Source organism: Leopardus geoffroyi, chromosome E2, assembly GCF_018350155.1.
Source record: "Leopardus geoffroyi isolate Oge1 chromosome E2, O.geoffroyi_Oge1_pat1.0, whole genome shotgun sequence".
In the NCBI taxonomy this organism is placed as follows: Eukaryota; Metazoa; Chordata; class Mammalia; order Carnivora; family Felidae; genus Leopardus; species Leopardus geoffroyi.
This window is the reverse complement of record NC_059335.1, coordinates 17,644,394-17,657,744: the sequence shown is the minus strand read 5'-3', so window position 1 is coordinate 17,657,744 and position 13,351 is coordinate 17,644,394. Positions and strand designations below refer to the sequence as shown.

Genomic DNA, 13,351 nt, shown 5'->3' with positions numbered 1-13,351 from the left:
TGGAATGGGGCCAGATGGAAGGGGAACCCGCTGGAAGACTAGACTATCACAACGACTTCCCGCAGGCTGAATCATTCCATACCCCAGCTGCAGGGAGGATGGATTGAAGGAACGACTTCCTCCCTCGTACTTCCCCAGCAATACGGAGGGAGGCCCACAACTTTACAAATACTGACCGTACACAGAGAAACCATAGAAACATCTTTATTGAAGGGGACAGGGGTCATGCTGAATTCAGGGACATGCAGTGAAGGGGCAGTCGTGAGCTGTCCTTGGTGGTCAGGGCCCCGGGTCCACCCTGGACCCCCTGGGCCTTCAGGTTCTCCCTCAGGCCGTTGGTCTGGCTCGAGTGCTGTGAGGTCCTTTGGGGCCAGTGACTCAGATTTGGTGTTTTGGACCTGTGACCAGAACATAGATTGAAATAGGGGTTCCAGGATTTGGGATCCCCTCAAGGCCTTGGGGCCCTTCATGTATTAGAGATGGAGGCTTTAGGATGTGGGGTTCCCTTGGGGCTGGGGCTCTTTGCATTTGGGTGTCTTGAGATCCAACGACTCAGGGCATTGAAGTGCTCCAGTTTCCAGGGATGAGAATTCCTGTTTGGGGTCTCCTGGTGCCTATGAAGTGGGCTTGAGGTGCCCTGGGAGCCCGGGATGCATATCCTCACTGCAGTCTCCTCCATCCCAGGCACAAGGACCTCCGTGATTGGGGTTTCCTGGGGGCTTGGGATTGAATTTTTTAATTTGGGATTCCCTGGGGATTTGGGGATTCCATGATTTGAGGATCCTGGTAGTTAGGGCCTTGGGATCCTCTAGGGGCTGTAGGACTTGGGGACACAGGGGAGTATGGGACTTGTACTCTGGGGTTTGGGATCCCGAGAGTCACAGAATGGGGCCTCTAAATTTTGGGGTCCCCCAAAGGGGGAAGTCGTTACTTAAAAAATAGAGAATTTTCTGGGAGCCTGACCAGCACAGGGGCTGTGGGCCATGTGGGGTGGGCTTCATACAAGGCACTGGGGGTTTCTTGAGGGCGCAGAGGGTAGGAAGACTTAGGGGTCCTGTAATTAGCACTTCCAGGACTGTTTTGGTGTCTGTAAATTGGGGGTGACAGTGGACTGGTTAATGTGTGTCTCTTCTGTAAGAACAGGGGTCTTTGTTAATGTAGGGAGTCTCTGATTGCAGTGTAAGCTTTTGGGGTGACCATGGGGGGTCACAACATCTTGAGGGGACTGATGTTAAATGTAGGTCTGTTACTCTGTTGCTCTGGAGGCATGACCTATGTTTATTTCAAGGGGACTTGACAGAGGAGGAGTCTTTGTTAATGGGGGAGGGTTTTGATCCAGTAATGAATGATTCAGGAATGTTCTGCTCTGGAGCATTATGTAGAGGTCACCATCATTTGAGGTGATGTGGAAATATGTTATTGGGGGTCTGCTCTGAGGGGTTGGGGATAGGGACTAGCCTGAAGGTGCTACACTCAAGGAATCTCTTTCTGGGTACCTTGGGGTCTGTATTTGGGGGTTATCATGAGGGAATCTGTTAATAATGGGGCCTCAGTGATCCAGGGCTGGCTAATGGGGTCTCTATTCTGGATGTGTTACTGGGAATCTCTATCTCAGGGTGATTCAGGGGCTCCTTGTGTCAGGAGATGCTAGAGGGGACTCTGTGACTCTGTCAGGTATCCAGGCCTCTAAGACTGCATCTCTGCCCTCAGCATCCAGGGAAACCAGCAGCAGAAGAGCAACCTGGAAAGGAGAATCATATCCATCACGCCTTGGTGCAGGGAACATCTGGATTTGGCCTTTCTGGATTCTGTCTCTACTTGTCTGGCTATGCCCTCTCAGACTCCTGTGCTGTGGAAGGTGTTCTGCCTCCTCTACCTGCCCCATAAGGGTGAAAGTCCCCAGAATTCAGTGTGGGAGCTCACTCCCTAAAAACTGGTTCTGGGAAAAAAAAAAACAACAAAAAACTGTTTCTGGGTAGGCTGATTAGCCACTAGTTTTCCTAACCTCTATTTCTAGCCCCAACCAGAAGTCCAGATCCCTGTGTCCACCAGCCTTGTGCAACCTCTCCCTGAACATCCTACAGGAGGTGGGCCAAGGGTTGGCTACACACCTGGAGATGGAGTTCTCTGATGCGATGTCCTTTGGGGTCCGGACTGTCGTGAAAGTGCGTTTGGGCTGTGTCACTGAAGGAGAGGGCAAGGTCTCAGGTGACAGGATGACAGACCCTCAATACCCAACCAGACTCCTTGTCATTAATACTTGTCCATATCCCCAGTACCCACCTTGACCCCACATTCCAATACCCATCTGGACCTCTCATCAATAATATTCTGTGTCCCTCAATACCTACTCATGTCCCCAGTGCCTGCCCAGAGCCTTGTTGTTAACATCCGCATACCCCATAGCACCTATCCTCTTCGGGATCCTGTCTCATCATTTTCCTGGACCCCATGTCCCCTGTGAAATACTGGAGATTTTGCCACCAGCATATACCTGAAAACCCATGACCCTCCTATCCCCAAACCTTCACTCCTCCTCTACCTCTTACACTCCAGCCCCAACTCACGTGTCACTTGATGCACTTTTTTGGCTCCCACATTGTCCCCAGGGGGGTCAGTGGAGCCACCAATCCTGGGGAGACATAAGAAGAGTAGGAGAAGTCAGAGTCACAGGAGGAGCTGAACCCATGGGGCCTATGCAGAAAGAGCTACGGTGTGGAGGTGGGTATCCACACTGTCCTGCTGGTACAAGAGGAAGAGACATCTAACAGGGGAATCAGGGTTCTGGGAAGTGCCCTGGGTTTGGGTTAGAGTTTGGGCTCACCTCTGAATTCGGGATGCTGGTGCAAAGACTCCATGCCGCGGGGGACAGGTAAAGTACCGGACACCGAAGACAGAGCCATCATGCTTTCCAGTGGGCTGGTCTAGCTCAATGCCATACCAGTAACCTGCAGCAGTAAGGTGTCAGGATGCCTCAAGGCCCTGCCTGCCTGCCCCCACCCTACCCCCCAGATCACTGTCCTCACCTGGGGCAAAGTCTGTCTTCCCATAGAAGCGCACAATCCCTTGCTTCTGGCCAGCAACGAGGACTTGGTCTCCAACCTCAGCCTTGGCTCCCTCTCGCTGCTGCAGGCTCCCCAGAGATGGGGATGATGGGGGCTTCTTCTTGCCTGGGGTAAAGGGTACATGGGGAGGGAGTAGGGCCCCCAGATGCCAGCCCTGGGGACCCCATGCCACCCAAAAAGACCCAAGGTAGAAACTCTGTCCTGGCTCCTGTCAGGAACTCTAGAGCCTTCCCAAGAACTGGGGGGCTTAGGCTTGAAAGGAAACAATCTCAACTGTAAGAAAACTGGGGGTGGGGGTTAGGCATGAGGGTCAAGAACCTGGAGAACCCCCAAATCCTTTCTCAAAGCTGAAGTTATTTGGGTCAAAAGAAAAACTGAGTCACAAATGTAAGGAGCCCAGAAATTATCCTTTTAAGGTGAAGGAAGTAGGGGCACCTTGGTGGTTCAGTCAGTTAAGCGTCTGACTCTTGATTTTGGCTCAGGTCATGATCACAGGGTCATGAGATCAAGCTCTGCATCAGGCTCTTCATGGAGCCTGCTTAGGATTCTTTCTCCCCCCTTCTCTCTGCCCCTCACCTGCATGTACATGTGCACGGTCTCTCTCTCTCTCTCTCTCTCTCTCAAAATAAATAAACATTTAAAAATAAATAAATAAAATGAAGGAAAGGGTTGGGTGTGAAGATAAATCAAGTCACTAAATCCAGGAACCCCACAGATTCTTCCCTAAAACTGGGGGAAAACCCTTGGGCCTGAGGGGAAACTAAGTCATAGAAAGCAGAGAACCCCCAGATCTTTTCAGGAACTGGGGGTGGGTGGGCAGTGCCAAGTCAAAGGAGAAACAGAGTCATAGAAGTGAAGAACTCAAGAGATTGTTTTCTAAAACAGGAGTTTGGGCCTGAGGATAAACTGAGTCACTGAAGCTGGGCTACCCACAGAATATCCTCAAATTGGCTCTCCTCCTACCCAGAAGGCTCCCCTCTGACCTTTATGTTCCCTGCGGCCTTTCCCAGTGACACGGGAAAAGTCCATCCGAGGAGTCCGAGGTGTGGAGGTGACTGATGAGGGGGGTGCATCCACTACTTTGGAGATCTTGGACACAGAGGCAAAGAGACCTGCGGGGACAGAACGTGGGCTGGGAGCTGTCCAAGCCTCTGCCCTCTGCCCAGTCATCATCTCCCTACCCCCATTACCCAGTCAGCAGCATCAGAACTACTGAGTGGACCCCACCACCACCCCATTTGAGCCCCAGGTGGGACTGACCCTGCTTGGGAGGGCAGATGAAGTACCGGACACCCCCAACACTGCCATCATTCTTGCCCTCGGGTTCATCCAGCTCCACGCCCACCCACTGGCCACTGGCGAACTCCGTGGTCCCGCAGAACCGAAGTGTGCCCGTCTGAGGAAACAAGGGAGGATATGGTTTGGCGGGGGTGGTCCTTGGGGGGCCATGACAGATCCCTGGCACAGCCCTGGTGAGTGGATGAGGGAGCCCTAAGCTCAAATCTGTTTGGACATTACCATTTATTGGCTATATGACTTAACATCACTGTGCCTCAGTGTCCTCATCTATGAAATGGGAACAGAAATCACACCTACCTTATAGAATGGTTATAGAGCTTCCCTGTCCAATACAATAAACAGCCATTAGCCACATACAACAATTTAAATTAACTGAAATTAAAATTAAATTTAGTTTTCCTGGTTGCACTAGCCACATTTCAAGGGCTAGTAGCCACATGTGGCTTATGGCTACTTTACTAGACAATACAGACACAATATTTCCATCATCACAGAAAGGTCTACTGGACAGGGCTGTTATAGCCTCAGAACAGGGCCTGGTGCTGAGTGAGGGATCAGCGAGTGTTGACTATTACTGTCTTGTAACTTTGGTCAAATGACCTCCTAGGCCTTAGTTTCGTCTGCAAAATGGAGAGAATAACGCACCTTAGAGCCTGGCTGTCTGGTTGAAACATCTGTAATGTATGTAAATTTGTTTAGTTGTGGTGAGCCCTCGTGGCTATTATCATCGTGTGAGGCTGCTTCACTCTCAAAGTTCTGGTTCCTTGCCTATAAAATGGGTGAATTAATAGTGCCTATTTTGGAGGATTGGTGTGGGGATCAGAATAGTGCCTGGCACACAGACAGCACTTGGAATGCACCAAGGCTTCTTCTAAGGGCTTTACAGATTTTAATTAGTTTAATCCTCATACAACCCGAGGTGGGTACTGTTACTAGCTCCATTTTACACATGAAGAAACTGATACCCAGAGAGGTGGGATCAGTGGCCGCAGGTCCCCCAGCTGGAAAGCAGGAAAGCTGAGGTTTGCCTGAGCTTCTAACCACTGTACTATACTGCTTCTCTCAGAGGCAGATTGTCATTATTGTTCTTATCTTCAAACCAAAGGTTTCACCTCTCTGAGCCTCCTACAGTCTTCTGGGTTCTATAATGGGAAGAGTCAACCCATTCTGCTTTCAGAATTGTCACATGGATTTGACAAGATCATGCACAGAAAGCTTTACAGGCAGGGCTGATGCATGCAAAACTCTTGATTAGGAAACGCAATGTGACTTTTACAGTTCCTCACTGTGTAAGAAACTAGATTCAAATTCCTTCCGGTGGCCTACGTGTCTGGTATGATCCAGCCCCCTACTGACTTCTCCCCTTCGTCCTCTGGTTACACTACCCCTTCCCTCCTCTTGGCCTCTGAACCTGCTGTCTCCTCTGTCTCCATATTGTTGTGTGTGAGCTCCCTCCTCTCTCAGCTCAGATATCAGCTCCTCAAAGAAGCCTTTGGAACACCCCAGCAGCTAAAACTGCATTTGCCTTCAGCCAGGGGAAATTTACTAAATCCAAACTTATTTAAGTTAAAAAAAATTTTTTTTAAGTAATCACAGAGTCCAATGTGGCGCTCAAACTCATGACCCCAAGATCAAGAGTCAAATGCTCTACTGACTGAGCCAACCAGGCTCCCCTAAATCCAAGCATTTAATGGTTTTCAAAGCCTCTGTTGCTACCAGAAATTATCTTAACTGTGGATTTACTTTATTGGCTGTCTCTCATTAGAAAAGCTCCATAAGAGTGGGTCTGGGCTCACACACAGCCCTTTATTCCCAAGGAGAGGCTGGGTCCGCATAGAGACTGAGGGACACTAGATAAATAAAAAAGTCAAAGTTGGAATACCTGGATAAATGAAGATTCTGCCCTTTGGGCCTTTATACCTGCTCCCTCTATGCGGGATCCCTTCTCCTTTTCTTCTCCTGGCTCATTCCTCCTTATCTTGAAGCGGGTGCCTCCATCCCACAGTACCCCTGATTGTTCTGACCTGTCCTTTTTTCCCAAAGTGCTGACGCCTCTGGGAGCAGAGGTGGGCCTTGACTGGGGATCACAAGGCCCAGGGTAACTCACAGGTGCAGAGCTGCGCTGATCACTCTGTTTGTGCTACCTCATGACCGCCACGACTATTCTGGGCTGTCACTGTCAACTGATAGATCTGTCTTCCCTCCCTGGACTGAGAGCTCAGCCTTGGGGCAAAAGGAAGCACTCACAGAATGACTGTTAGATGAAATAAATACTGTAGGAATGATGGGGGTGGAGGGGGTGGAGGGGTGGACAAAGGGGAGGGTCTACACTCTGTCCAAAGACCCAACTCTGAGGCATGAGGGCTGACTCCTGCTCTCCACACCTTTCCCCAGGCCCTGACCTTCTGGCCATCCAGCAGCACGCGGTCTCCCAGACGCAGGCCCAATGCACTGAGCATGAGATTGCCTGGGACGTTGTCATAGTTGGGTAGTGTGACCTTGGGGAGGGCACAGGAGAGTGGCACAGCCTCCTCCAGCAGTGTTCGCAGCTCCTTGGCCACCAGCGCTGCCTCTGCCTTGTCCAGGGACATGTCCATGGGGTCTGGGACCACCTCTGCTGGCACCTGTCCCTTTCGGTTCTGGGGGCCAATGGGAAAAAAGGAAGTGAGAATTCAGTGGCATAGGCTGTACCTCCACCGAGCCCAAGCTCCCAGAGACCCCTAGACCACGTAAAGCAAAGGCAGATCCAGGCCATCCCTTAGGCCATCATGGGAATAAGAAGGGGTGAGGCATTAAGTTGTAGACCACGTCCCCAGGGAAGTCCACCCTCAACCTCAGGCTGGGGATTTCAAGTAATTGAGGGTGGAACTAGGGGTGGAGCCAACAGGGAATGAAGGTGACACTTCAGTCTGTAGGTCATGCTCTCAGGGAGGCCATGTCCCCAAAGATCCCAAGCCTGGAATGAGACCATGTGAGGGATGAACATTGAAAATGGTCTCCTGTGGTACTGGGTCAGGTGTCCAACTGGGCCAATGGTGAATGAGGAGAGGCAGGGCTTCAGGAACACAGGCCATGTTTCCCCAGGATATCTGAGCCTGGAATAATGCAGAGTAACTGGTGTTGGAAATGGATGCTTTGGAGATCAAAGATCATACTGAGGGCTTATGGGGGGACCCAACCTTTCTCATTCACAGAGAGTCTCAACTTTTTTCACGATCCTGAAATATTATCTACACACAGCCCCAGGGTCAGCCAAGATTGAAAGAAGATATTCTTTGCTGGGTAACCCTGGATAAATCACTTACTCTCTCAGCTTCAGTTTCTCTAATAGGGCTCATAATAGAGTTCACCTGACATATGATGAACACTAAGTTAACACCAGCTATCATTTCATTTGTTGAATGTATAGTAGATGATTTTTGTAATGAACTTCTAGAAACGCAAGCAGTTCTGGCCTCCGTCTCCTCCGCTGGCTGGGAAAGGGGGTGGGGAAGGAAGGAGAAGGAAGAGAATGGGGGCTGGGACAGGGATGTAGTACCCGCAGCGCCGGGTTGGCACCATGCTCCAGCAAACATTTGGCTGCGCCCAGGCACAGGTTGGAGGCAGCGATGTGCAGGGCTGAGCCGTGGTTGAAGTCACTGCACGTGGAGTTCACCACTGGGGTGTGGGAGAGAGGAGGGTTCCGGGTGAGTGGACTTGGCACCCTGCCCCCCACCTTAGAGTCCCCCAGCTCAAGTCCATCTCTTAACCCCGCAGACCCGAGTGCCTCCCACAGACTTGTGTTGCAGAGCCCAGCCCCTCCAGAAGGGTCCTGTCCAGCCCCGGGGATGGATGGGTCATGGATATCTGGACCCTGTCTCTCACACCTCCTACCTCCACCCTACCACCATCATCTCGGATCCCGGTCCCTTCTCCCTTCCCAGGCCAGACCTCAGTTCTGCCCCATCACTCAGCTGTCCTGCCTTCTTTACTTCATGTCTCCCCATCTCCCAGCACATCTTCTCCCGGCCCCCAGCACACAACAGAGGCACCCTCCTCCTGCTTCCAGCCCCCATCTTATCCTGGGTCCCATTCCCTCCAAGCCCCGACTCTCCCGCTCACCTCTCGGCCGGGCGCCCTTCAGCAGCACGCGCACAAGGTCGGGAACGTCGAAATAGGCAGCGTAGTGAAGCGCATTCATGTTGGTCCAGCGGCTGCGCAGTGTTACGTCCGCACCCAGCGCCAGCAGCTGCTGTGAAAGGCGCACAGCCGCCGCAGGGTCCCCTGCATGACAGCCCAGGTCAGCTTGCGTCCCCTCCTCCAAAGCCTGGGCCCAGGGCGTGGGGAAGGCCCTAGGCCTTAGGGACTGTGCTTTGGGATCTTAGGCTGCGGGTTCACGGTGAGGGTCTGAGGGCCAGGATTCTGGGTGATTCTGAGGGTGTCATGTCTGGGTGCCTAGGTTTGGCGGCTGGTGGCTTGGGGGTTTGGACCTTACCGACTCCATGGGCTCCAGCCTTGCACGCATAGTGGAGCAGTGTCATGTCGGTCAGCCCATCACGGTCATTCACATGGCAGCCTCGACGCAGAATCTGGGACGGAACCAGGGAGGTTTACCCAAATACATGAGGGACCCCATCCTCCCCGTCCCTGGCTTCCCAAGCGTCTTACCTCATTGCCGATGACATCAATCTTGTGCTGGACTTGGGGCACCCACTGGCGCACGATGGCGAACAGCTCAGGGATGGTGGTCTGCGGGTCAAAAAGAATCTCCTGGCACGCCGGGTCATTGGGGTCGAAGAACGTGAAGGCTAGGGCAGTGAGAAGTTCAAAGTCATCCCAGGCAAGCTGATCCCCTCTTTCCATCCTGAGGCAGGGGAGCTCTAGGCCTTTGCCTTTAATGCCCTCTAATGCATGGTCTCAAACCACATGGTGCATGGGCTACAGGCATTTTCTGTTGGCCAGCATAAGGTTTCAAAATCAGGAGGTTTCACAGAAAACTCTGCATGCCCCATGTGTCTTGAAAAGTTGGAAGATCTGGCAATCCCACAGAGCAGCAAACTGTACCCCTGGAAATGAGTGTGGAGGGAGTGCAGTACCTCGAGTCTGCATGCCCCTGGGAGGAGGGAGGCTGCCACTGCTCTAGCCCACCGTTGCCCTGGCCAAGTATGGGCACAGTTTGGCTAAATCTCAAGTAAAAACAAAAAGCCAGAAAAGCTGGCTTTTCAGAAAAATCTCCCCAATTTTTCAAATACTGTGTAGAACACATAAAACGTACCCATGGGCAGGATCCAACCTGTGGCCAGCCAGGGTGGTGCCCAGAGGAACTTCCATCTCCCCCTATTAGGCCGTGATGTGTGTTGCTTTCTGTGGTATTGTCAACACCCAGCACAGGGCCTGGCGCAGGGCAGGAACTCAGTGCATACTGAGTGAGTAAATGAATTCCCAGACGATACATAGCTCTGGATGTGTATCCAGATGATACACACCCACAGAGACAGCATCTCCAGGATTCAGCCTTTGTGTTCCTCTTTAAACCACAGTCCCGGCACACACAGCCCCCCTTGGCTCAGACCCTGCCCTGGCTCCCACCACACTCAAAGCACCGACCACTATTCTCTCCACAGCCCACGGGCCCTGCACAAACCGGAGGCCAGTGTGTTCTCTGCCCTCTCGCCCTCACTCATTCCACCCAGCCACACTGGCTCCTTCTGTCCTTCCAACACGCCAGGCAAATTCCTCTCAGGCACTTTGCGCTCGGCATTTTCCTTGCCCGGGACAGTCTTCCCTCAAGCCTTCTCAAGGTGTTGCAGGTTTTACTCAGATGTCAATTCTTCAGGGAGGCCTCCCCAGACCACTCTGTGTACATCAGCACCTCTGCCCTTCTCCATCTCCTGACCTTTTTTATTGCTGTAATCACGGCACCTACCACTGCTTAACATTAACTTGTTTACTCCTTTTTCCTTCCCTTTCTCCTTCCCTCTTTTCCTGTCTCACTTGTCTCCCTCGCTAGGATGTAAGCACTGTGTTTCTGTGCTGCCTTGTTCACTCCCTTCTCCCCAAGGCCTGGCACAGCAGCTGGCATGCAGTAGGTGACCAATCAATCTCTGCGGAATTAATTGTACAACTTTGATACACAAATAGACAAGTTCTTCTCAGAGTCCATCATAGCCCCCTCTCTGTCCTAGACCACATTTCCAGATTCCTTCATGTTCGGTGGTCAAACCCTCCTTGTTCTAGAAGCAAGATTCTGAGGGAGGTGAGGGTCAGGCAGGGAGCAGCCTACACTCTCTGACTTCCATCAGGGTACAGGCCCCAGCCACATCTAGACACATTTCCAAAGGAGATTTTCCAGTTCCCTGGGGTGGATTCGTCACCTGGGACACCCAGATAATGTTCTTATTTTTCTATCAGACTGAAGTCAACTTGTAGCCTCTCTGACCCACCTCTAGTGGGTGACATGAGCACAGATGCCATCCCTTCTACCCTATCCTAGTGATGCCCACTCTCTGAACATGGTGCCTAGTTTTTGAACTTACAGCTGCTGGGGATTCCCAGACAACATCTTCTAAAAGCCTCCTCCACCCTCTCTACCCAGCAGCCAGAGGGAGCTTTTAAAAATATAAATCAGATCTGCCACTCCTCTGCTTTTAAATACCTCCCTACCAACTGCTCTCTCCTCATCACACTTATCCAAAGTCCTCGCAGTGGACGCTAAGGCCCCCCCAGATCTAGTCATTGCCAAACCCTCACCTCGACTCCCATCACTCCCTTACTACAGCTCCAAGATTGCCTTTTGTTCCTGGCCCAGGGCTTTTGCACTTGCAAAAGATAGCCCGGAACTATCTTTCTCCAGCTCTCCTATGGCTGATTCCTTCTCATCCTCTGGGTCTCAGCCTAAATGCTACCTTGTCAGAAAGACCCACTCTGACCACTCCGTCTCAAGGTGCTGCCCCCTGCCCCCCCCCCTTTTATATGTCCAACTTTTATTTCTTTCATAGCACTCACTCCATCTGAATGTATCTGATTGATCTATTATTTGTTCCCTTCTGAGAGCAGGGATGATGCCTGGGTCACTCACCATTAATAGAAGATGATAGAGATCACCCAACATAACTCTTATCACAGACTAGTAGCAATGGATAAATATGCTTGGTGAATGATTAGACACTTTCAGTTTCTCCAAGAAAATACCCTCTCAGCTCCACACCTTCCTACCTTGGAGCCTTTACTCCTGCAGTTATCTCTCTGGGTACTCCCTTCCCTTGCCCCTTTCCCTTGATAAACCCCAACTCATCCTTGGGTCTCCCTCAAATGTTACCCCTCATAGAAACCATGTCTTAAAAAGCTCTTGCAGCATCCCATTCTTGGCAAACACAATTCTCATCATGTCTTATAATTATATATTTATATTACATTATACTTATCTGTGTGGTTGCCATTGAGGCCTGTAAATTCTCTCAGGGCAACAACTGGGTCTGTCTGGCTCCATGCTTTGCCCCAGCTCCTAGCATAGAGCCAGGTCCACCACAGGCTTTCAGTAAATGTTTGTTGAATGACTAAATGATTGAATGATGTGTCATGAATCAAAGATTAGGATTATTCCAATTTCATTCTCCAACGGGTGAATGGATAAATTAACCAAAGGGGGATGCAATGGCCACCACTCACCCAGACCACTTTCAAATCACCCAGAATCTCCCCACCATCACCACCAGCAGAGCTCAGCCCAACCTCTCTGGCCACCCATGGCTCCAAACAAAATTGCAGGGTGGGGAGGATGGTTACCGTAGTCCTTGGGGAGGGGGGCAGGTGCCGAGGGGTGCACAACAGGCTTCTGCCGGCGCTCCTGGGTGGGGCTGGGGGCCTCGGGGACCAGCTCATCCTCTTCCTCCTCTTCTTCTTCCTCCCCGCGTAGTGGGGGGGCCATGGGAGCGGGATCTGTCTTAGTCATGGTCTTCAGTGGCCCTCCGGGGGGCGGGTGCAGATTTGGGGGCGGCTTTCAGGCCAATCCTGGAGACAGAGGCCAGTTACAGAGAGCCCCCAACAGGGTCTAGGGTCTGAGCCCCCAGAAGCTCCAAGGCCCCCAGTGACTCCCACACCCCCAGCTCTGGATTTTGGGCAATCATAGCGACGACCATCAGCCGTCAGAGGACCCTGGTATGCGGGCCCAGCGCCTACCACTTCCCCCCTCTTCCCCAGGTTCAGCCCCCCATTCTTCTCCTCCCGCGTCAGGCCCCTCAGTCTAGGCCGCCCCCTCCCGGGTTTGTTTATCTCGGGATGCAGGATGCTTCGCCCCTCCCCTTCTCCGCGGGCCTCCCCTCTACCCATCTTACCTCGGACTGATGGGGCTGGGGACCAAAGCTGAGACTGGGGAGACTGGAGTAATGGGGTGTCAGTGTTGGGGGAAGTGATGGGGGAGGAGAGGGAGACAGAAGGGGAGACGAGGCCCAGACTCCGACAGGGGATGGGGGTGGAGAAGGAGGGGCGCTGATGCGCATGCGCAGTGATACCCCCAACCAGGCGCGGGGGCGGAGATACTGGGAGGCTCCAGGCTTTGATGAAAGGGCTTGAGGCAGCGTCGTCGTGAAGAGGATAGACACGGAGGATGGAGAGAGAAAAGAAGAGATGGCCACGAAAAAGGATGTGAGACATCAAAACAGAAAGAGATGAAGCAGAGACAAGGGCAAGAGGGAGAGGGATGGGAAAGCGGGCACAGTTTTTTGTCCGTCCCCCTGGGACAGAGCCTTCCTTCCCGCAGGCCCACAAACCAGGCCAGTTAGGGCAGGGGTCTCAGTGTGGTGGTGGTTATGAGTGTTTTCCTCTCTCTGAGATCTCAGACCTGACCCTTCTCCATGGTCACCGCATATAAGGGGTGTCTCAGAGGGATGATTTTGTAGACTCCTTTCATCATCGAGGGTCATTAGTTACCGTGGTTATCATCACTGAGTGCTCAGAGAGCACTTACCAGGTTTAGAGAGGTTAAGCTACTTGCCCAAGGGCACACAGCA

The 13,351-nt window shown here is 52.1% G+C and overlaps 1 protein-coding gene across 1 annotated transcript; it reads right to left on the bottom strand.

Moving 5' to 3' along the window:
* Positions 1 to 188: 188 nt before the first annotated feature.
* CLIP3 (CAP-Gly domain containing linker protein 3) lies at positions 189 to 13,097 on the bottom strand. The gene is made up of 14 exons (XM_045441100.1): positions 12,677 to 13,097; positions 12,129 to 12,353; positions 9,012 to 9,151; positions 8,839 to 8,932; positions 8,466 to 8,627; positions 7,903 to 8,021; positions 6,767 to 7,003; positions 4,326 to 4,461; positions 4,049 to 4,177; positions 3,027 to 3,170; positions 2,825 to 2,948; positions 2,568 to 2,632; positions 2,112 to 2,184; positions 189 to 1,741 (listed from the first exon to the last, which is right to left on the bottom strand). The coding sequence occupies exons 2-14, from the start codon at positions 12,292 to 12,294 to the stop codon at positions 1,687 to 1,689; spliced, it is 1,644 nt and encodes a 547-aa protein (XP_045297056.1). The 5' UTR covers positions 12,295 to 12,353; positions 12,677 to 13,097; the 3' UTR covers positions 189 to 1,686.
* Positions 13,098 to 13,351: the final 254 nt, after the last annotated feature.

Bases quoted from the DNA above. Each gene is read 5' to 3' on its own strand.
- CLIP3 (XM_045441100.1), bottom strand. From the start codon at position 12,294: ATGACTAAGACAGATCCCGCTCCCATGGCCCCCCCACTACGCGGGGAG. The intron at 9,152-12,128 runs GTAACCATCCTC...TCACTGCCCTAG, and splicing joins CCCCCTCCCCAAGGACTACG to CCTTCACGTTCTTCGACCCC. The intron at 8,022-8,465 runs GTGAGCGGGAGA...CCCACACCCCAG, and splicing joins GAAGGGCGCCCGGCCGAGAG to TGGTGAACTCCACGTGCAGT.